General features: G+C 36.4%; 1 protein-coding gene across 2 annotated transcripts in view; it reads right to left on the bottom strand.

Annotated features, from left to right (window-relative positions):
- Window positions 1-24333, bottom strand: part of ZEB2 (zinc finger E-box binding homeobox 2) — a gene marked incomplete at both ends in the record, with an annotated part of 130187 nt that overhangs the window by 16116 nt on the left and 89738 nt on the right. Inside the window, 2 exons of one of the 2 annotated variants that reach the window (XM_080689615.1) lie at window positions 18519-18590; window positions 23530-23787. In XM_080689615.1, coding sequence (XP_080545741.1) covers window positions 18519-18590; window positions 23530-23787 — 330 coding nt within the window. The remainder of the gene's footprint in view (window positions 1-18518; window positions 18591-23529; window positions 23788-24333) is intronic. The other variant, XM_080689616.1, reaches the window with a different exon arrangement.

Below are 24333 nucleotides of genomic sequence, written 5' to 3'. Positions count from 1 at the left end.
GCAGACAGCCTTAGTTACTTAAGTGAGGTCCTTTGCAACTCAGTGAGGCCCTGTTTCAAAATAAAGTTTAAAAAATAGGGCTGGAGGTGTAGCTCAGAGGTAAAATGCCCCTGGGGTTCCATTCCCTGATACCGAAAAAAACAAAAAAGGAAAGAAAGATCATATGTGATAGTTTACCTTTCCCTATAATTTGAATCTTTAGCTCAGTTATTTTAAAGATGCGGAAAATAAAATTAAGCTCACAGCTGATAGAAATAAAATAAAAATAACAGAGGGAGTTAAGAAACTGGCAATACTGCTGTGTGATTTTGATATGATTTTAACTTTTGCAATTATGACTCTATTCCCATGAAATGTATTAGAGTTGTAAACCAATTTTAGCAACTGGTGTCACACCACATTGTATATTTGAAACTTCTAGATGTATTTCTGAAATTAGTATGACTTAAATATCCTAAATAACTTTTTTATGGATAAGATAGATTTGGCAGAGCTGTTATTTTTTATCATTGGTAGGTGAAAAAAGTGTGTTGCTACAATAAGTGATGAAATCCTATGATCATAGTCTTGGAGAGCAGTTCACCTTGGTTCCACTAGATTCTTCACCTTACTTTCTCTGCCATGATAATATTACCATATTTGCCATACTAATTCTCCTTGGCAAGTGTGGCAGGGTGATGTTTGAGCAAACAAGTCAATTTTTTATTGCTCAATTGTTATAAATTTGTGGATTTTAGATGTGAAAAGAACAGGCAGTGGAGCCTCCTACTAATTCAACATGCATGTATTGAGTGCCTAGTATGTGATAGGCATTGCATATTGCTCTCACAATCAAAGAACAGATTCAGTCTCATCCTTTGGAGGCCACAAGAAAAATCAATAAAATTGCCGGGCATGGTGGCCCACACTTGTAATCCCAGGATTTGGGAGGCTGAGACTGGAGGATCATGGTTCACTGACAGGCTCAGCTACTTAGTGAGGCTTTCCACAGTTAGTGAAACCCTATTTCACTAAATAAAGAATAAAAAATAGGGCAAGGGGTGTAGCTCGGAGGTCGAATACCCCTGGGTTCCATCCCCAGACCCGCAAAAAAAAAAAAATCAATATAACTGATATTATCTTAAAAATAAATACATTATTACTCCAAACTTGAACAGCTGTTATGAAAGAAAGTTGCATAGTTGTATAAAGAGAAGTAATAGCTGGGTGTGGTGGTGCACCCTTGTAATCTCAACATTTGGGAGGCTGAGACAGGAGGATCTCGGTTCGAGAACAGCCTCTGCTACTTAGCAAGGCCCTTTGCAACTCAGTGAGGCCCTGTTTCAAAATAAAGAATAAAAAATAGGGCTGGAGGTATAGCTCAGAGGTAGAATGTCCCTGGGTTCCATCCTCAGTACCGCTAAAAAAAAAAAAAGGAAAAAGTGACAAAGAAGCCGGGCTTGGTGATGCGCACCTGTAATCCAAACACTTGAGAGATGGAGACAGGATGATTGCAGGTTTGAGGCCAGCCTCATCAACTTAACAAGGTTCTTAGCAACTTAGGGAGAACCTGCTTCAAAACAAAATGTAAAAAGGGCTGTAGATGCAGCTTAGAGATATAATGCCCCTGGGTTCAATCTGCAATACCATAAATAAATAAATAAATAAATAAATAAATAAATAATAAAAAGAAAGAAAGAAATAATAGAAAGCCCTAATGGGGTCTAGAAGGTTGGAAAGCTCTAGTGGAGGGTGCATGATGTTAACTCATGTTACAGCATGTGCAAGCTTGTGGTGAAATGCACATTTCAGGATCTGAAAGGGCAGTACTGGAGTGCAAAGGGAAAGCAGAGCCTCAAAATGGAAGGACAGTGAGGTGAGCAGGAATCACACCATGTGGCAGGAGTAGCCTTATTAGGATTTGGGTTTGTTCTAGGAGAAATGGGAAGCCACTGAAGGGTCCTAAGCAAGGAAGATGGTTAAATGAAACGATGGCTTTTTGAAAATTTTTTTTTAATTCAAAATTTAACCCTAACCTACATAGCTCTGTTTCTTTTATTTTATTTTACTTTCCTTTATTGAGACAAGGTCTCTCTTAACTGCCCACTCTGATCTCAAACTTGAGCTTCTCAATAGCCAGGCATATACCACTGCCTTCCCTCCCGTGATTATTTTCATTTTTAAATGACTACTCAGCCTTGGTATGATGGCCCATGCTTACAATCCAAGTACTTGGGAGGCTGAGACAAGAGGATTGCAGGTTTGAAACCAGCTCTGTAACTTAGCTAGACCCTATTTTGAAATAAAAAAAGGATGGGGGTGTAACCCAGATAGAATACCCTGGTTTCAATGCCCAGCCCTCCTTCCTACACATGCATACCCACAAGTGCACACACGAAAAACAACTCTATGATGAAGATTGGGGAAAGAGTAAATTAGATAATGGGGGACCTGTAAGGAGGCTCCTGCCGTACACCAGGTGAGAGTGGCTGATGCACATGATAGGACATAGCTGGATTTCAGAGGTAATTAAGAAGTAAATTCCTTAAGACCTGGGAAGGGATTTGACTTGTCAGAGTGAGAGATGCTAAAATACCTCCCTCAGGTTGAAGCTTTCCAAATCTGATGGATGGCTGGTGACATCCACCAAAGCAGGGCATATTAGAATTCTAAAATGTCTTCAAACTATGGACACATACTTGACATCAAATAAAAGAAAAATGAGGAGAATTGAATTTACTTTGTGGACTATGAAAGGAAGTGTTAAGAATCTCGAACGCTACAATTTCAAACTTTTGTCTTGTATGATTCCCACTTCTGTTAAGTTTAACAAGAACAGCAGTGTGATTCCAAGACCTGTATTTCCCTCAAAAATAGACTTGGAATGTCAGCAGTGGATTAGAAGATTTTACCTTGAAATTTTGCTTAAATCGTTCTCTTAACTGGATTTAGTAGAAGAATGGGGACCTTAGTTAAGATCTCTTTTCTACTGCTGTGTTCACAATGCCATGGATGCTTTCCAAGGGATACTTATTTGGTGGCGATAGTGATGATGTCATTCCACTTGCATCACTGGGTCCCTGGGGAGTGTGCAGGAACTGCCAACTTGCACAAACTATTTGTGCATTGTTTTGGGTCATCAAAATAACTTCAGATCAACCAAAAATCAACCTTTGCTTTTAGTGACGAGAAAAAATAAGGGGGGAAATGGTGGATACAAGCTGACTGTCTTGAACAACTTGACAGATTTTTACCAGTAAGAGGATTCTTTTTTAGTACTAACACAGTAGAAAGTTATGTAACAGCTCTCTTTTGAACTCATACCTACTAGAGTGTTGTCCAATGTTTAAAACATAATTTTTAAAAGTTTTTTGAGAGCATTGTCCCAATTGATGACCTTAGTGTAACCCACGAAGCATGGTGGATGGATATACACTTAATAGCCTAATTTTATCTTGATATTTCAGCAACTATTTGAGTTATCTGGCTATCTTTGCATGAATTTTCATTTGCATATGAATGTTTCCATCAGAAATGTAATCAAATGCAAATTCAATTGGATTTGCATTAATAGCCTTTGGGCTTAAAAGGGAGAAAAATTCTGATTTTTCTGGATAGGCAAACTAAACTACATCTAGATATACTCTGGTGTTTGGAGAGGCAATTCAATTGCTAGATCAAATTTTGCCATGCTAGATTTCTACATCAAGTGAAATGGGGACAAAAGGCATCAAATCACAAGCTTTCTTTAAGGATCATCTTTGATCATCTTCGTATCCTAAGCATTGAGCATACATCCTAGAAATTAGTAGGCTCTCAAGAATCATTTATGGAATGAATATGGAATAAATTATGTTTTTAACACTAATCTTGGTGTAAAAATCATCTAATAAAATAAAAATCATCTAATAAAAGAATGCTTAATATAAGATACCTATCAGTTGGGCTAGAGACTTTAGAACTTTAGCTTAACTGGAAATTCACGCAATTGTAGAACAATGTGATAAACTATGTACTGGTGATCATAAAATACTTGCAAGAGTTAGAAAGGGCTCACGTTAATATTCAAAAGGGGATTCATGAAGAAGATGCTACTTAATGATTTCAGACTACTTGTTCTGCTAGGGTACGCTATTGACTACATACCTCTTGTATCTGCAGCCACTTAAGTGAATTAGAGTTGAGCTTTCTGTGAGCTAGGTATAGCCACCATGAATATAATATAGATTTTTCACTGGGTTCTTTTTTTTTTTTTTTTTTTTTTACTATGGATACTAGTAACATATGGTCTTTCCGCCCAGATCTATAACATTTTCCTTTGCCCAGAAGCAGCTCTCCACTCCCCTATTCCAAATTTTGTGGTACCCAAGGGAGCTGCTAAGTCATAGTATGATCCTACTCCCCTAGCCACAGTCAATTATGGGCACCTTAAGTGTGCCAATCTTAGCCCTCATCCCTCAAACTACTGATTAGTCCAGGGGTGGCCAACAGATCCAGTTAAATTCAGCGAATCCCTTCTTTACAATTTTAGGACTTTGTTTCAGAAACAGTATCAAGACTTTTTTTTTCTTCAAGTGACTGCAGAGTATATATTTGATGTAGAATGAAAGGAATTAATTGGTATTTTCCAAGTGGAAAAGGAAGATTTATGAGAAAAGCATAAGGCACACAAGCAGAAAAGCAGGCAAGAGGGCACATCCCAACAGTTCACTTCTAGCCCTGTTTGTTTCTGAGGCCAACTTGTCCTTCCAGTGGCTTGATTGTCAACCCGCAGATTTTGTGAGCCAGAAAACTTTTGTACTTGAAGCTCTGTTGTGCTTTAGTCCATGAACATTAAAATCACACTCTTGTAATACTAGAAGAAATGATCGGATTAAATTATGGTTACTTTCACAATTGCTAGGAAGAATGAAATTCTGATTGTATTTGGAAATTTGCCTTTCTTTTTTTTACAAAGATTTTGTAATACTGTGTAGTGGACACAGGAATGAGGTAGAAAGCTTGCTAGAAAGTAATAGAATTCCCCACTGCATTTTTCTAGTATAAAATCAACCTCATTTTTGTTCTTTCTGTAATCCTCTTCATTCCCTGGTCTCCTTGGAAGAACTGCCAAGACACACTGACAAAGGATATTTGCATGGTATTAATCATCAAACCATAACAGAAAAATTCACAAGAAACCTCAAGTAATTCCTTCCCATACCTTCTCCAGAGATTTTGCATTTAGGCCTAAAATTTGCCCTCAATGTCTTGCAAATATCTCAAACTTCTCTACGGCTAGGTAAACTTTTCTTTATCCAAAAAAAAAGAGAACTTCATTAATTTAAAATGCTGGTATGGCCATATATATTTTAATATTGTTAGGTAAATATCTAGGTCCATTTAAGTCAGGAAAGTCTCAATTTCCTTAGAAAAATGTTGGTCACTCTTACTAGTGTTTCTTATTAATGACACTTTCATGAATATCTTTGTGTCTATTTTAGATATATACTGATATTTCTATACAGATAATGTTGTATATCAGTATGGGCTGATTTAAAAATTATTGCCTAAAAACAAAAAACAAGCAATGTTTACAGAAGTCTAATGTAAGAGAAATACTGATTGGTTTTAACTTATAATTTTTTTGGATATTTTTTCACAGATACTTAAATGTGTTTTTTATTGTTTACAGATAGTTAAATTATAATTCAGCTTTCATACTTATTATTCTCCTTATTAGTTTCCCTATGCCATCATTTATTTTTTTTATTTGTAACAAGCACATGTTTACATAGGAAGGCAGGTACTCTAATATCATTGGCTTTGTATTTGCATATTTTCAAATTTCACTAAAAATTGAAGAAATATATTTGCAGATTATTTTTAAAGTTTTAACAAATATATTTTAAAAGTTATAATAAATATAATATGATATAAAGAGAATAATAATTTTGGAAAATAAAATTTTGAGGGTCCAGAGTAGCCATAGCAGGTATGTGTAAAAAACTGAATGAAATAATTTATCCACCACTTTGTTTATTACTGTCTGTCAAGAGCTATCAGGGGCCGGGAGTGTGGTTGGGAAGAGGTTTTGATCATTTTCTGATAATTTTTATTTTTTTTTACTAATTCTTTGATGCTCATATTTAGAGATATATACAAAAATGCTTGTGATTATAGAATATACAGACATAAAACGTGTGTATAGTGGGACATTATATATGCTTCTACTATGTCATGTAGAAATGAAGTATTTCTCATATAAAATATGCCCTCACCTCACTATGTGAATGCAAAGGGCTCTGTAAGAAGCAATCATAAATCTAGGTAACTATGTTCAACACTTTTTTTTGTGTGTGTGGTGCTGGGGATTGAACCCAGGGGCATTCTACCTCTGAGCTACACTCCCAGACCAATTTCTTTTTATTCTTTATTTTTGAAACAGAGTCTCACTAAGTTGCGGAGAGCCTCACTAAGTAGCTGAGGCTGGTCGCGAACCTGGATCCTCCTGTCTCAGCCTCCCAAGTACAGGGATTACAAGCCTGTGCCACCATGCCTGGCTATTCATCACATTTTTTAAAGCAGTCTTTTTTATTAGCCACATCATGGATGATAAGTCATAGAAAATTAATTTCGTCATTTGTATTAAAGTTTTTAGTTTAAAGAAGGACATACTCAGCATTTGTTGAGGTATATAAATTCTCACAGCTACTTTGTTTAAAGTTGACTAATTAAAAATATAAGCATCTCATCATTAAAAATGCATGTGTGCATTTTTGCTGAAGGCTTCCAAAATACATATTGGCACTAGATATCGAAAAGCAACCATGAGGGAAGAGGATGATCTTTTTCTCATCACACAGCTACATGGCAGGTTCACAGAGCCTCCGACTGGTACAGAGGCATGTATAAAGCCAGGGAAGAGTCGTCAAGAGCAACAGAAAAGTTTTCTTCTCCTGCTGGGAATTAGTGCAGCATCTTGGCCAGTCTCACCACCCCTGCTTCTGATATGGGTTTTTCTGGGGACACAGGTTCAGATGCCAATAAGACTTGCCCATGCATAGGAGCTTTAGGAGAGCGAGAGGTGAAGAATAAACAGGGGTGGGAATCTGTAGTAGTGTGCGAGATCAAACACCTCCCTCAACAGCAGGAAGCAGCTCAATCAGGGACAGTGTCTAATTTTAAAGTTAGATTTTATATTAGTAGATTGTAAATATTAAGATGTAGGGACTATTAACCATAGACACTTTTTGATTGCTATATGTCAATACAGAATGATAGAGTCATGACTGAAAAAAAAAAAAACTCCCAAGTTAGAAAACATGAACTCATAATTCCTATTACTATACAATCTAAAAATTTAGACTTGGTATACTACCAAAAAGACACTCAGATGATTTTATTCTATTTGTGTGTGTGTGTGTGTGTATGTGTGTGTGTGTGTGGTACTGAGGGTGGAGCCCAGGGACTTTCTACCTCTGGGCTATATTCCTGGACCTATTTTATATTTTATTTGGAAACAGGGTCTCACTAAGTTGCTTAGAGCCTCTCACTAAGTAGCTGAGGCTGGCTTCGAACCTGTGTGATCCTCCTGTCTCAGCCTCCTAAGCGCAGGGATTATAAGCGTGCACCACCATGCCTGGAAGATTTTATTCTATTTTAAAAGGGATTCAGGAAGTAAGGCGGTTCTGCCGAGGAACGTAGTGGTCTTTTCTGTTTTTATAGAGAGGCACATAACAGTCAGTGGTTTGCCCTGGGACAGTCAATAGTTTTTAAAATGTGATCTTCTGAATAGCAGCATCAGTATTATCTGGGAATTTGTTTAAAATTAAAATTCTTGGAGTCCATTCCAAAGTCAATAATTTGTGTTTTAATAGGCCTTTCAGAAAATTCTGACTGCATCCCATTTAGGAACTACTACTTTAGGAATTCAATCCTTTGCCTCCTGTGGCTAAATAAGACATGGTTTTGAGGAACAGCATGGAATTACTTTCATGTCAGGTAGCTTTCCTGACTATCTCAACCCAAGCTCAAGCCATTTTTCTTCACTTACTGAATGCCATGGGCAAACCTCAGTCATGGAATGCACTGCTTCTTATTTTTAATCTTTCACTTATGTATCTGTAAACTGAAAAGAGGCACAGATCATGTCCTATTCAGCTTTGTGTTGCCATGGCCAGCACAGTACCTGAGATACAGCCATTGAAGGATTAGACTGGGCCTTGGACTCCGCGTTTTGGCTCACTCTATATTTTGAACCTCAATTTCCTCATCTGTAAAGTGATCCAGTATGTGCCTCGTGGAGTATTCCTAAAGATCTAGAATTTTATAATCCCAGTGAACTAATTGCCCCAATCAATTTGCTTTTTATTCATTCGCTAAACTCAGATAATTTAATCTACATTCTTTTCAATTATAAACTCAAGACAACACAAAGATTAAGAAAAAATATTTTGGAGGCGCCTGGAAACCACAGGCGACATTGCAAAGAAAATAGTGCTTATTAAATGTGTTGAATGAATGAAGGAGGAACTCAAGAAGCTTGGAAGATTCGTTATTTCTTGTGGGAGCTCTTGCTGCGAAGTAGAGATAGCTGCTCCTAATCGCAGACAAAGCTAATAAAACCACAGCGCTCATTAGCCAGGAAGTGAACGGGCTCTTCTTGGTGTATACTGATTATGGACTGAACATGACCCATTCCAGCCTAACCTAACAATTGCTACTTCTGCTTTCCTCCTCTTTCTTTTTTTTATATTTTTAACATGTAAGAAATTTATTTAAAAGTTAAAAATGACGATGACCATGACAGATAATCTGACTGGATGACAAAACTCTTCCAACCTATGAAAATGTGACAGATACAAACAAGAAGAAAATGATACACTTTGTAATACTAGGCTTCATCCTAAATAGGTAATAATTGAATTATCTGATCTTGTATGATTAAGTACTAATTGGATTATCTGATCTCGTACACATCTATGCTACTCTTCCTGAGAAATACCTAATGATCAAACTTGTGTGGCTTCGATCCAATAAGAAAGCGAGCTAATTTAAAAGTTTTCATTTAAATTCTGCATAAGAGGAGCCGGGCGTGGTGGTGCACGCTGTAATCCCAGCATTCAGGAGGCTGAGACCAGAGGATCGTGGTTCGCCGACAGCCTCAGCTACTTAGTGAGGCCCTCTGCAACTCAGTGGGACCCGGTTTCAAAATAAAGAATAAAAAATAGGGCAAGGGGTGTAGCTTGGAGGTTGAATTCCCCTGGGTTCCATCCCCAGACCCACACACACAATAAAAAAAGTCTGCTTAAGAGTAATGCAAGGAATTTAATTTATTAAGCCAAGAGGGTGCAAAAACTTTCTTACTTCTTCACCTACATACTACATCTTTTTCCCCCTACCTGCTTAATTTCGTCCTCCTACATGGGTTCCACTTCTTTGGATTAAATGAAACTGTGCCACCCCCTGATAATACTTTATTCCTCACTAACTTTTCCTACAGAGTCCTTGACTGCATTTGTCTTGACACTCAGAGCAAAAGGATGAGTCAACCTACCCCTCAGTACACATCAGTGTTATCTGTTTCATCAATTAACTCATGATTGACTTATTCATTAGTTCAACCAACACCCTATTTATCAACCACCAACGGTTTATGAGCCACTGTAACTACTAGGGGGAATATGGAGAAAAGCAAACGTAAACTCTGCTCTCAAAGGGCCTCTACTCTTTATGTTTACATTATTTTACATTTAGATATAATCATAATATTTTTAAGTTCCAAGTTGTCCATTTTCATCATCGAGTTTTAGAACACTGACTATAAATCTCAAGTAAGATGACACCTGTTCCGTAACTGTTTCCCCAAGTAGTCATTGCTATCATTCTGGGAAACTTCCTCCCTCAAAAGGCAGTCTATGCAGAATCCTGTCTTAGTGTGTGTGTGTATGTGTGTGTGTGTGTGTGTGTGTGTGTGTGTAGTATCAGGGATTTAACCCAGAGGCATTCTACCTCTGAGCTATACTCCAAGCCCTATTTAATTTTTAATTTGAAACAGGGCCTCGTTAAGTTTTCTTGGTTGGTCTCAAACCTGCAATCCTAGTCTCAGCCTCCCAGGTATTGATATGACAGGTTCGTACCACACACCTGGCTACAGTGTTTTGGCTTTCTGTAGTCCAATGAGCATGGATGGCTGTGGCTTGGTATTGGTACCTTGGACAACTTCATTTCTCATAACCAAATCCAGGACCTTTCCTCTCAGATTTTCCCTTTCCCCCATCATTTAATTTCTCATTCCCTTGAAACAAGCACTTCCTGTGATAACCAGGCTCTAACAACCTTTGAGTCCATTTCACCTGTACTGTGTTCTTGCCGCAGTTTACTTTAGACTTTGAAATAATTTCCATCCCTGCACCTTACACATACCATTCTTGCCAAAGTAAGATCTTAATTTCTCTACTCTCAGAGTATGAAAAATCGCAAAGGGACTTAACTAATTGTATAATTTAACTTCAGGCTGTGTTTTCAAAACAGGATAGTCTTTGCTGATGATGACTGAATCACCACACAGTGTCCATAGCAATTGTTGTAAATTTCCACTCCTCAAGATTCAAACCCTACCCTATTCCCTTTATGCTAACTGATGATATTTTCTTCTGCCTATTGCAAAGAGTACAAACTATATGGAATACATTCCCAGGAGTACCCTAAATTCAACCAAATTCTTGCTACCATTTTTTGCCCATTATTGTAGGTACTATCTAAAGTTATTTCCTCACACTCTTGACAGCCTACTTCATCTTTCACCCATGTCTTTTAATATTTTCAGTCTTTCTCTTTCTTTCTTTTCCACTAAGGCATATTCAGAAAGCAAAGCCAGGCATGGTGGCACATGCCTGTACTCCCAGCATTCCTGAGGCTGAGACAGGAGGGTCGCAGTTTGCAGACAGCCTCAGCTACTTAGTGAGGCCCTCTGCAACTTAGTGAGATCCTGTTGCAAAATAAAGAATAAAAAATAGGGCATAGGGTATAGCTCAGAGGCCGAATGCCCCTGGATTCCACCCCCAGACCTGCAAAAAAAAAAAAAAAAAAAAAAAAAAAAAAAAAAAAAAAAGAAAGCTGTTGTCCTAAAGAAAACTTTCCCTGAATTTCGCCATCTTCTTAAGACATCTTTTGTCCAGTCTCCAATATTTGACCTAACACTCCCCCAGAAAACACCTGCAATACTAAACACTTTGCATTTGAACCTACATAGCTTGTTGTAATAAGTACCTAAGTCCATACATAGACAATTATAATCAATAACAGTGATTTCTTTCTCTCTTTTTCTTTCTCCTTCTCCTTCTCCTTCCCCTCCTCCTCCTCCACCTCTTCCTCCTCCTCCTCCTCCTCCTTCTTTTTTGCAGTACCTTCTTCTTCGCAGTACTGGGGATCAAATCCAGGGGCATTCTATTCTACCTGCAAGCTACATCCCAAGTCCATATTTTTCATATTTTTATTCTTTTTTTTTTTTTTTTTTTTGGTGGTACTGGGGATGGAACCCTTCTACCTCCAGGCTATACTCCCAGACATATTTTATATTTTATTTGGAAACAGGGTCCTTTAAGCCAGCAAGGCTGGCTTTAAACCTGTGCAATACTCCTGTCTGTACCTCCCAAGTGCTGGGATTACAAGCGTGCACCACCACACCCAGCATATTTTTATTTTTTATTTTGAAACAGGATCTCACTAAGTTGTAGAGGGCCTCAATAAATAGCCTAGGCTGGCTGCAAACCTGCAATCTTCCTGTCTCAGCCTCCCAAGTGCTGAGATTTAAGCGTGCACCACCATTCTGGGCTCAGTTAGTGATTTTTGTCTTAATATTCTATTAAACATTGTACATATTTTTATTCATCCATCATTATTTTATTCATCCAGTTTAATATGAGAACTTAATAAAGTGACTATTCTTTGCTCACTTCATCTTTTAAGATGCTTAACAAAATGCCTTGCACTTAGTAGGGTCTCAATAAGCGACTACTTTTTTGAAGATCTAATGAAGCTATAATTATTTATTTGTGGATTTTATCTCCCTGTCATTAAGCTTTCTTCTGCCCATGGCACCATAAAATTTTATATTCTTTCAGAACAGAAAATATGTCTTCTATTTCCTTGAAGTTCTCTTCTTTTCTTTTTTTTCTGTAATGAGGATAGAATCCAAGCTACACCCTCAGCCATTTTTATTTTTCATTTGAAACATAGCTCACTAAATTGCTGAGGCTGGCTTTGAACCTGTGATCCTCCAGTCTCAGCCTCCCAAGTACTGGGATGACAGTTGTGTGCTACCATGCCCAATCTTTCCTTGAAGTTTTTTTTTTTTTTTAACAAAATAAAACAAACAAACAATGAAAACAACCAACTAATTCTGCACATAAGTAACACTCTAAAAAGGAATGGGTGTAGGTATTTATGGGTGTTAACAAGGGAAAAATGTTTCCTATTTGTTTATTGATGTTCTGAGTAAGAATAAAAAAGATGTGATTCCTTAAGGTAGTCAGTTATCAAAGGAAACATCTTTAATGGCTTTCATCATTATTATACACAAATATCATAAGTACTACTAAATCCTTTTCTTCTATAATTAATTTAAGGATGCTAGTTAAAGATGAGATGAGATAGGCGACACATTAGATAGATGCAGGTGGTTATTGATAGCTTTTATAACTATTACTTCCTAACTTTCTCATTTTAGCCTCAAATGCAGCAGCAGAAGAGTGGAAAGAATTTGTCTACCTTGTCAGTGTAGTTTTCCAGATTATCAAAGGAACTTAAGTAGCAAAGGCTCTCAAAATCATCCGCTTAATCCTTTCATTATAAATTTGCAAAATACTTTGTCTACTACAGAAGTTAAAGTGGAATGATTTACAAAGCATTTGTTTTTTAAGAAATAAAAATAGTTTATAGCTTAAGGCTTACTTGTAAATAGAAACAAATAAACAGGCAAAGCAGGGTCAACAACTATCCTAGTTATATTCTGTACCAGGTGCTTTAAATATGGCAGAGCATTCAATCCCTGCCCTGAAGCCATATATATATATAATTATTTTCACTTTACTGGTGCAGAAATTAAGGCTTTTACTGATTACATACTAGTATATTCATGTAACTAGTAATAGGTAGTTAAAAAATTCAAATGTATGTTTTGGTGATGCCAGAATCTGGAACATTACAAAATAACACACAGAATAACATATAAGATAAATAATATAAAATATATAAAATATTTTACATATGAGATCTAATCTCATCTTATTCTTATAATGTTAGAGGCATGTTTAATGACTATATCTGGGGTCTACATAGTTAAATTTCAGACAAGAAATTCCTTGTGTCACATAAGATTAAGATCTGAGGACTTAAATTGGCCTTTTCGAATTTCTGGAAGTAAGGTGCATTTTTTTTCTCCCAACAAAGGAGGCAAAGACACAGGTGGTTATTAATAGCATTTTATAACTAGAGTACTATGTTGTATGAGTAAATATAACTTTCACACATTCAAAAAAGAAAACATCAGGGGCCTTTTTGGGTCTTGATGTGCACATGGAACTGCCTTAATGCTAATGATCACCACACACCTAAGATAGTTCCTTGTTACTACTAGCACATAAGCAAACTCATTTTTGTAACACTCTTAAATCTTTCCATTTTTACAGTCTTCTTAGAAAACAGTTTTTTTTCCACACACATTTTAGCTAATGATTTCATTCTAAATTTGAACCCTATTAGTATCTGGAAGAAACAGGGTTCTTTGTATGCAGGTATTCTTTGTCTTACCCATCAACGCATTACCATTTTCTTTCTTTTTAAAAACATTAAAACTAATGAAATTATGGAACGGAGAAAGCTTAATACAAACCATGATTTGCAATGCTTTTTGTTGATATAAATCCATTTTGCTGTTCTGTTAATCTAACTTTATTGTAAAAAGAAAATACCAATATTCTGAGGGCTGTTTTTCTTTGCCTTTAACAAGTTAATTTTAGGGACTTAATTCTAGTTTCACTCTCTAAAGATACTGACTCAGTCCTTTACTTAGCTAATGTTTTGGCATACTGTGGCTTTTTAAATTTTTTAGTCAATTTGTTCTCTACCAAATGTTCATTCATTCATTCATTCATTCACTCTTGCATCTTACCAGTCATAAAGCCATCATGTCTGTTCACTGCCTTAGTGAATACTTTGAGGCAAATGGTATAGACTTTTTGTTAAAGTCAGCGTTTTTGGTCATTTACTGATATCAAAATTTATTTAATTACCTCAACAATCCTATGAAACATATATCATGTTATTCTGCCCCCCCCCTTCAACTGAAGAAAGCTCTTATCTTCATGAAGTTAACTAGGTGAAATAGTTGCAAATCACATGAAGAGGAAGAATTCAACAAAGTAAACATCATGTTGTGCACATTAGGGCTCTGGAATAGGGAGCCATTGATGTAGTTCGAGGTGCTCACAGATGGCCACATTAAGGAAAAGTTAGCCTGTCCTGAGAAAGAGAAGGGAGGGGTGAGAATTCGAATGAGTAGAAGAAAGGGGGTGAGAAACAGTAGGCTCCAAAGAGATTTCATGGTCAGAGATTCAGAGGTTGGTTGAAATGTGATTCTTTTTTTTATTTCACCAAGTAGTTTTCTCAGATTAGAATATAACACTGTTAGTATGAAATTGGGTGGCACATAATACTGGACTAACAAATGTTGGCTTTGTCCTCTAGGCACTTAAGGACCAATTAGAGGTTCTAAGAAAGGAACTGGACATTGAGTTAAAGGAGTTCGGAAGGATGAGGACTGACTACATAGAGGGCATGAAGGTTTCAGAACAGTCAATTGTAAGATTTTCTAGCTTGGGAATCTACAATGAGAGATCAAATGGTCTGACTGGAGCTGGGTATGGTGGTCCATGCCTGCAATTCCAGTTCTTGGGAGGCTGAGACAAAAGGATCATAGGTTTGAGAGTAGCCTCCACAATGTAGTGAGACTCTCGGCAAATGAACAAGACCCTGTTTCCAAACAAAAAATATAAAAGGGCTGAGGGTATAGCTCAGAGGTAGAAGGCCCCTAATTTGATTCCCAGTAAAACATACATATACACACACACACACACACAAAAAAAAACCATGATTGGAGCATGTGTCAAAAATATATCAACCTCAAAATATGAAAGGGAGGTTCAAGTGCTGTTTTCTCTTATTCATTCCCCTATTTCTTCAAAATCACTTTTAGTTTTTAGCCCATCCCAGGATTTGTGGTGATAAAGTCATCAAACCACCAGGTTCATTGCATGAGGATATTATTACATTTTGGGATGGCCACAAAAGAAGGTCAACCAATAGCTGTATTTTTTTCCAGTGCTGGAATGGAATCCATGGCTTTGTGCTTGCTAAGCAGGTACTCTACCATTGAACTACATCTCTCCCCCCAACAGCTGGATCTTGAACTTGGGAAGAGAGAATGAGATGGCCCATCAAGAAGTAATTCCAACTAGAAAAGAGATGCATTATTTCAGTTCATGTTTAGCATTCAAAAAGATGCCCAGGGTAAGAAGTGGCTGGGAAGAAATACATATTTATGCTCCTAAAGGGCAGACCTATAACTTAGGGGTCACTAGTAAATTTCTAATTACCAATTCCAGTGTATTCTTTCAACATTCTTTCAAGTGTAGTTATTTGAAGCTTTTAATTGAGTTGCCCTTTCTCACCTTAATGCAATTCTCTTTCTTAAGTTTATGAATGTTTATGTTTTTATCTCTCCTTATAATCTTTTTTACTTAAATTATTTTGATTTTTCTCCATACAACCCAGGAGCCCTGGCTTCAACTTTCTACTTGCTTCAATAACTATACTTTCGGTCATAAATCCCATAGTCCTATGATGTTAAATATCATCTAAATTTATTTGTATGATTCTCAAATTTATACCTTTAGCCCTAACTTCTTGGGTTTCAATTCCTCATTTCCAATGAGCATTCCCATATTTCCGTGTGTGTGTTGTGTGTGTGTGTGTGTGTGTGTGTGTGTGTGTGTGTGTGTGTGTGTGACTTTTATAAGAAAATGCTTATGTTTAAAGCCTGGTTCAAGATCTTCTCAAAATTGAATCCTTCTAATGATTTAAAAATAGCAAATAACTGCTATATTTCTTGAAGTCACTTTAGCTCCATCACCCTAATCAGTTATTAAGAACTTGTGTTGCTAGTTTCCCTACTGTTTCCATCACAGGACATGATTTCTCTCACTTCACACCTTAAAAACTACAATAGCTTCCAGTTGGTCTCTGGAGTCTGGCTTTCTCCCACAGGCTTGATGGTGGTGTACTATGACCCAAACTACTTTCTTTTCTGATGTTTTATATTCTCCAACAGAGGGCTTCAACTTGAATGCCTAGCTTTATTTTTCATAAATTGCCCCCAGGACCCTTTAATTCAGCCATACCCATTACTCTTCTCTGAATAGTTTGGCTCACAAACTTCTGCTAGCAAGCCATTCTTCACTCTTCCATGACTATTGAAATTATACTTGTTCAAATTCTATCTCCTTCATAAAACCTTATATAAATACCAACCCCACAGGGTATCCTATTTTTGTAATTCAAGTAATTATGGTTTCTACCAATTTTTGCATACTTATCATATTTTCACTTATTGTTCATTATTTTTCATGAATATTGGTATCATTTTTTAAATTAAATAATAACCATGCCTTAGCCTTCTTGGCCCATCTTCCCCCATACATGCATACAGTGGTGAATATATTGAAGATTCTCCATGAACACTTATTGATTTATTTATTGACTGAATACATATGAACCATAAGGAACAGAAAGTATTATGAGAAAAGGAGGTCTTAAAACCTGGTGAAAGAATGTTCAAGATTGATTTTTAAACCTTCTGGATAGGAACAACTTTTATTAACCTCACTTTAGATTTTAGGTATATACAAAGGCTGGTAAATTGTCCCTTTGTGGGATAAATTTTCTTTTGTGACACTTTAAATGGTTACTAAGGTAATAAAAATCAGCATTTATTTATGCTTAAAGCTAAATTTTAACAAATCTTTAAAAGGAACATTAGACTATTTCTGACCCTCTGATTTGTAACATTATAGAAATTATCTAATTCATGATATCTCTTAATTATTATATTGTTATATAAAGTTATTTGTTTTTGTTTTTGGTTTTACATGTCCTAAGTACCCAGGCAACACAGGATATTAAAATTAAAATATTCATAGCAAGCAGCTAGTTTTACAGGTGTAGAAACTGAGTTCCAAGGAAAGTAACTACTTACTTGCCCAAGGTCATAATCTACTTGTTGCCAAAGGTGTGTCTAGAAATTAAGACTATTGGTTCCTACTTCTATGTTTTTTTCTATAATAATGTGCAATTTCAGTTTTTATACCTTGAATCGACATTATTCAAATAAATATGACAATAGTTCTTAATTATTGCTCTTATTTTACACCCAAGAAAGTGAATTAGTGCCTTTTAAGTTATTAATAAGCGTATTCTAAATAGAAACACAGCATGAACAGTTTATTATGTGGACCAGCATAAGGGAGATAGGAATAACAACTTAATTATTTACATTTCTGAAACTTCACAGAACTGCAAGATTTTTTCATTAGTGGGTTGAGTGGAAATAGTTACGTGATTTTTTTGTTTTGTTTTGGAAGGTAATTTTATACTGGGCAGTATGCTAATATTTGCAATGGTAGTGTGGAGGATTGTTTCAAACACTGAAAAATAATTAGTCTCATCCGGGAAAAGAGAGATAAACAGTGAGTCAATGTAAATTTGTGCTGGTGACATGAGGATGTGAGAGAAGATGCCCTTTAGTTTTTGGGAAAGCAAAAGGAATGTCACAATTGTCCTTAACTTCTGCTCTGTAGCAGCAGAGTAAAACAATCACCATTTACTGCCTTCCCACTGTAACTTTTGGCCTTATTAAAAATAAGTTAAACTGTCAATTTTTCGCTAAACCTTCTGCCTAGAAAACATGACTCAGAGGGGCTAGCCGATGCAGAGAACCAAAAGTGAAGAAAGAATGTAAAAAGAACTCCAATGATTAATTTTTGTGAGGAATGTTCATAGAAATTTGGGTTTCTGGAAAAAAAAACACCTTTTATAATCTATGTTACACTGTATCATTTGAATTCTCAGTGACCGCTACCAAGTGGTGGCTGGTTGAGGCATATCATATTATAATTTAGAAATTATTTTTGCAATCTTTTAAAGTAAAAATGCCTACTAGAAATTCATTCAACTCATGCTGGGAAAAGGATCCATTTATATAGTTCAATTAATCCCGAGCTTCAGAAGCAAATTAGGGGCATAAGAATGAAACACATATTTGCTTTCTAAAATACCAAAATGTAGAAAATTCAGATTTGAAACAAAACCAGCAATTAATAAGTCTGACTTATTTGTCAAGTAGTGGAGATACAAATGGGCGGGTCAGCATTTCTTTCTCAGACTCACTAAATCCCCTGATGCTAGGTCTACGCGATCTCAGTGTGGGACACAATGCTCACCTGTACCATTGTTAACTGCGGTCTGGATCGTGGCTTCTGGCCCCATAGTGTCGTAGTCTTCCTTCATTTCTTCTGTGGGGAAAAATTATCTTTAGCATTTGAGAGCTGTAGAAAGGCTCACTATGCTAAGCATGCCAAGCACAGGAACAAGGAAGATTCTTTTAAAGGAAACAGAAAAGGCTTGTTGTAAACCTCTAAACAATAGCTTTGTTCATGCAATTGAATGAATCCAATAGTGCTAGCTGCACAAGAACTTATTTACTTTAAGCATTACTGCAAGCTGTGAAAAACAGAGGTGCTTATTTGGAGCAAACGAAGGGCTTTTCTTCTGGTGGCAGTTCTAGTGACAAACAGGGGGAAGATATTATTTTTTCAATAAGAGTCAAAAGCAACTAAGTATTTGTACTTAGGAAGAGGCACGCTGGCTGCTATGCCTCTGCTAACTCTGGATGCCTAGTGGCAAGTCAGAGTTTCTCATTTTATTTTCATGTTTTTCTTTCCCTTTGGGGAAGCTGTGATGATGCTAATCTAGGCAAGCACACTTTTTAAAAGCCCTAATTCTGTATATCAAGACTTGGGATGCCTAGTTTACAGAACAAACATCCCAGAGGTATCAAAAGATACCTATTTCACTGTTTTATATACACTTCTAAAACATATCTTCTTTATTCTTTCCCCAGTCTCTCATAAACCCCCTCTCCTCCTACCATTTATGCCTCTGTAGGTAATCATAGTCATTTTGTGAGAACAAATACACAGATATAACAACAGCTCCATGCTCTGATCAAGATGAACATATTTAACACCGAAGTTGAAGACTCATAAATGATTAAAGGCCATTTTTAAAAATGGTAATCTTTCCAAATAACGGAGAGTTTGAAAAATGGGGAAATTCTTGAATATCTCTGCCTACCTACCAGATCACAGAATCTGTGAGAAGGCAGAATAGGACAGCTGCCAGTTTAAAAAAAAAAATCCTTCAATTAAACCTTAACTTTAAACATAGTAGTTTTACGATGACGATACTAATGAGAACCAAACATGATCCAGAATGAGTTTCTTTCTGTGATAATCATTTTACTTAAAACAAGAAAAAGTTTCTAAAACTTTATAAATAAGACTCTGAGTCCCCAGATTTATCCTGATTGCTTTTGGCTTATTACATCCTAGACTACTTCGATAGGAGTACAGGGTCTAGAAAGTGTGACACTAAAAATAAGATATATTCTAAAAGCAGCGTCCTACAGTATATCTGTTTATAGGATCAGAACTAAATCATCATTGTCCTCTTGAGGTAAAATATACAAATATACGTTAGATGCTTATTTAATGCAACTGCACAAAATAGATGATTTGGATGCTCCTTGTATAAGCTGTACGACCACTTTAAATTCACTCCTGACTCCGGACTTCTCTTTTATTCAGAGAATATTTTCACAGGGACATTTTGCATAAAACATTTAGAAGTTCAATAGATAGCAATACTGTGTTGTCAATTGTAATAATTGATCGTTTGAAAGCCTCCCTCTTCTGATATTCTTTTTATCAGTATGTGCAAGGAATTAAATTGAGGTATTTCTGAGAAGTTCAGTACTGGATATAAATATAGCTTTTGTGTCTTTCTTCCTCACATCTCATGTGATTTCTGGTAGCCAGAGTCACAAGAATCATAAGTTTTCCATCTGAGAGCACATCAAGTCACCGAGGGGAAAACAGTTAACAGCCCTTTTTTTTTTTTTTTTGCATAATAGTGGCAATGTTCAAGATTTCTGCTGCACTTCCTTCCTCATTGTCATTTTCTTATGTAAAAGTACAAAGAAGTTACAGTAGGTGGTTGCTTCCCAAGTTTATAAAGGCTGATGTACAAATGAGTGGTCGACCCTTTTAAGTTGACACTTGTAAACTGCACGCCGCAGCATTATTTAGCTCTCATTCTCTTGGACCAAAGTTTGTGCAACTGAGAAACAGATCTTTCAGAGATCTGGGATGAGATGGTGTCACTTTGACCTAGGATGCATTTTGCTTCAATTTACTGGCATCAACCTTGTTCTTTTACAAATATCAAGCGGAATTTACTAAAATGAGAAACTAAACCTTTTCAGGCATTTATTTGGAATATCATGTATATGCTTGTGTAGTTAGGTGCCACGCAAACTCATATTCAGAAGGACATAATGATGTATAGTTTAGGAATATCTCCTCTGATGTCCTGGCTGTCTTTCTGCCTCATGTCTGAGCTTAAACATTTTCCAAGACACCTCTGACTCAGCATACTGTGTCTAAAACCACATAGTGCATTTATTTTTAAAACACTTGTAAAAGTTTGTATTTTCCAGTCACCCTTGGGATGAAGGTTTGTAACAATAAAGAGCACTTTCTTCCGTAAGATGAAGAATCCTTGAACAAGCAGAAAAAGGCCGAGATACAGGTGATTTATTGAAGTCTGTGTCAATGATACTGATGTCATGGTTTCCAGCACACTGTGTCCACTCCATTGTGGACGAAAGAATGTCAAGGACAATTCTAAACACAAAACTTTGATTGTGCTGGAACCGGAAAGGCACAGTAAGAACTCCACTGCGCTCTTCAGTTCAAAACCTGCATCCTGCAGACAAACTACAGAGCGCATGGGAGAAAGAGCAGAAGAGAGGGGGCTTATCTCACAGTAAAGCTATGTGCTGAGGTATGGCGCTAGACAGCCAGGCACCGGGGATAAAACACTACTAAATAAAACAGCACCAGAATTAGAATTATTGTCTATATTGTGTTTTGAACAATAAATAAGAAAATATTTTATCAGAAGAAAAATGTGTTATCTGAGAGTCAGGATAAACAATGAGTACCTTTTAAGACCAATTTCTTTTCATTAGACATCAAGGCACCACATCAGAGCACTTTTAGAACAATAAAAAAAGAACAATAAATCATTACTAATCATTAGGACTAGACAGGTAATAGCTGGGTAACTTTCTTGGTCCAAATAGCCAAACGAGATTAGAGATTTACATTTTATTTAATTATTGTGACTCCAGAATGCTAGTTTATTAACCATAAAGGTAAGAGCAAAGAGCAGCCTGTTCATTTGTATCACAGGCACCATTAACTACAGGTGATCACAGAGTCTACAAGGCATTTGTATGTATTTTTTTTTCTTGTATATTAAAATGTTTAGAATTATGTTCCATGACCAACACAAAAAGCTGCCGTGATTCTAAACTGCCACGTCCTGACATTGCTCTTTGGGCTGTTTTGCAACTACTGATCTTAATTTTTTAAATTAAACTTTTTTTTTTTTTAGAAGTTTGGGGCTGTACATTTGTTATATCATTATTAATTATTCCTTTAAGGGTAGAAATTCTAGTAATTGGTCCTTACCCTTGATTTCTAGATATTAAAATTTAAAGCATCAGAACATTCATTCTTATAGCCCTGCATATCTAGTTCATTAACAAATATGAATAGCTAACACCAGCTCATTTAAATAGTATGTCTTACATGAGTTCTCGCCACACTCTGTTTCTGTCACACTGCTCCCAAGAATCATTGGCTCTTATTATACATGTAAATGGCTATCATAAAAATAAAAATTTCATTTAAGATTGTTAATGACTTCTGCAGCAGTCAGACTTCCTTTAATGATCATCCTCTGCCCCTAATTAAACGTATTTATCTTTCAAGCATCTTTGGCTGAGTTCTCCCTCATAGTTGAAAATCTAAAACCTTAAGTCTTAATGGATGTAACGATAAATGTTTATGTGTGGGATTGCTGAGATTCGAGAAACCTTCAGCGAAAGCAAAATTGGAAACAGAAAGAGTACAAAACTTGGCACAGTATGTTAGGAAAACGAAAAACAAATACACTACGCTTAAACTGCCATGGGTCTTTTTTTTTTCCCCTTCACATTTGATTTTCTTTAGTAGTGGAAATACTTTTATTATCCTTCCTCCAGTATACCAAATAATTTCTCTGCCTGTGTTCAGTGTTTGGTAGTCTGCAGCATCACAATAACAGGTAGACTTCTTCCCAACCACCTCGTTATTTATGAAAATGGTGCTGTTATTTATATTGTCAGAAAAAAAAGTGGGGTAAATCATGATATCTCTTACTGGGATCTTGGAATAGAGATTAAGGAGATACAAGATTTCAATTAGAGGGGACATTTAAAGAAAAATCCACCTCAGGCCATTTTACCACATGAAGATGAGCAATTCATTGGAGTAAGATTTACTGAAGATAAATATGTTTTGTTGAAGATATTATGCCTCAGTGACACTTTGTCACAAGTGGCTTTTAGACCAAGCCATTTTCATATGCACAGTAGCATCTAAAGTTTTAGTTTGAACATAATTTATCTTATTTTTCTTATAGTTGGCCTTGGACCACTTTTAATTCCCTCAAGAGTCCCACCAAACAGCAGGAATCATTATCAAGTACTTAGCTGCTAAGTAATAAAAAAGCTACCTGACCAGGTAAAAGTGTGAAATCACATTCACACTTAACAAAAGGTAATGATTAGATGGTTGAATTACAATAGGAGGTGTCAGACAGATGCTGAAACTATACTCAACTGGCAGTAATTTGATTTGAAATGATACGTGATTTCTATTACTACTACTACTACTACTACCACTACTACTACTACTACTACTACACATACACATATATATGAGTTTTGTGTTTGCTTTCATTTTCTGTCATGAAAGTATAAATCTTGATCATGTTATATAATTTGCACGTTGCAAATGTTGTACAAATACTTCATGTTATGTGTTGAAAATTTAGTTCATATTGGACTTGCCTCAAAACTGAAATATAATCCCTTCCTAAAATGTAAATGCTGTAATGTGATAACATTACTATCACTTCATAATCTGTCACCAGCTTTGGTATCTCTATTCTGCGAGGGCAGTGGGAAGAAATATTTTAATTATTTTGGCTGGAGACATTCAGCTGGTAGTACAGATTAGTTGCAAATGGCATATGAAGGGGCCGATTGTTTTAAACACTTACCTGGACCATCTACAGAGGCTTGAAGCATCTCACTGCTGTGCCAGGTATGTTCCACTCCACCCTCCCTTATCTCATCTTCCTCTTCCTCTCTTGGCAACAGAGCTTGGCTCACGTGTGGGGAGGACTCATGGTTGGGCACGCTAACTGGACTCGTCTCCTGGTCCAAAGGATTAGCAAGACCGTCATCCTCAGCAATATGAAGCTTGTCCTCCTCATCAGTCTCAGAACCTGTGTCCACTACATTGTCATAGTTCACCACTGTAGAAGAAACAGAAAACACACACTCACTAAACACCCCGTTGAAAAATATCAGTCGCTCCAAATTGTTTAGTTAAATGGAAAATAATTAATATTTTCATAACTGAATTACTCAAGCATGTCAGGAAAATATAATTAATATCCTTCATGTTTTAGCACTTTTATTCTTTTCAATTATAGCTGGGTGCTCTTTCTGAGTTTAAACATTTTTTTTTTCACCAGAAAAGCTGGGAAATTTTACAGAGTGACAGAAGCATCCACACTCAAAATATGTCCACGACGCATATGTAAAGAGATGCGCTGCAGATTCACTTTCAACACTTCACAGAAACTTACAAAACAGATCTACAATGGACAATTTTATTAGCTCAGTGACATGGCGTGTTTACTATATAATGTTGTACTATAAATACAAGATGACTTCACTATATTAACTGTGATCTTATTCCTAGAAATAGTATACACATGCATACACAAACACACCTCCCCCAGAATGTCCATCTACTTAGCCCAATACACAAAACACGTCCACAAACCTGCTCAATA

The sequence above is a fragment of the Muscardinus avellanarius genome (assembly GCF_963383645.1).
Source record: "Muscardinus avellanarius genome assembly, chromosome: 2".
Taxonomy (NCBI): Eukaryota; Metazoa; Chordata; class Mammalia; order Rodentia; family Gliridae; genus Muscardinus; species Muscardinus avellanarius.
This window is presented reverse-complemented; position numbering and strand designations above follow the sequence as displayed.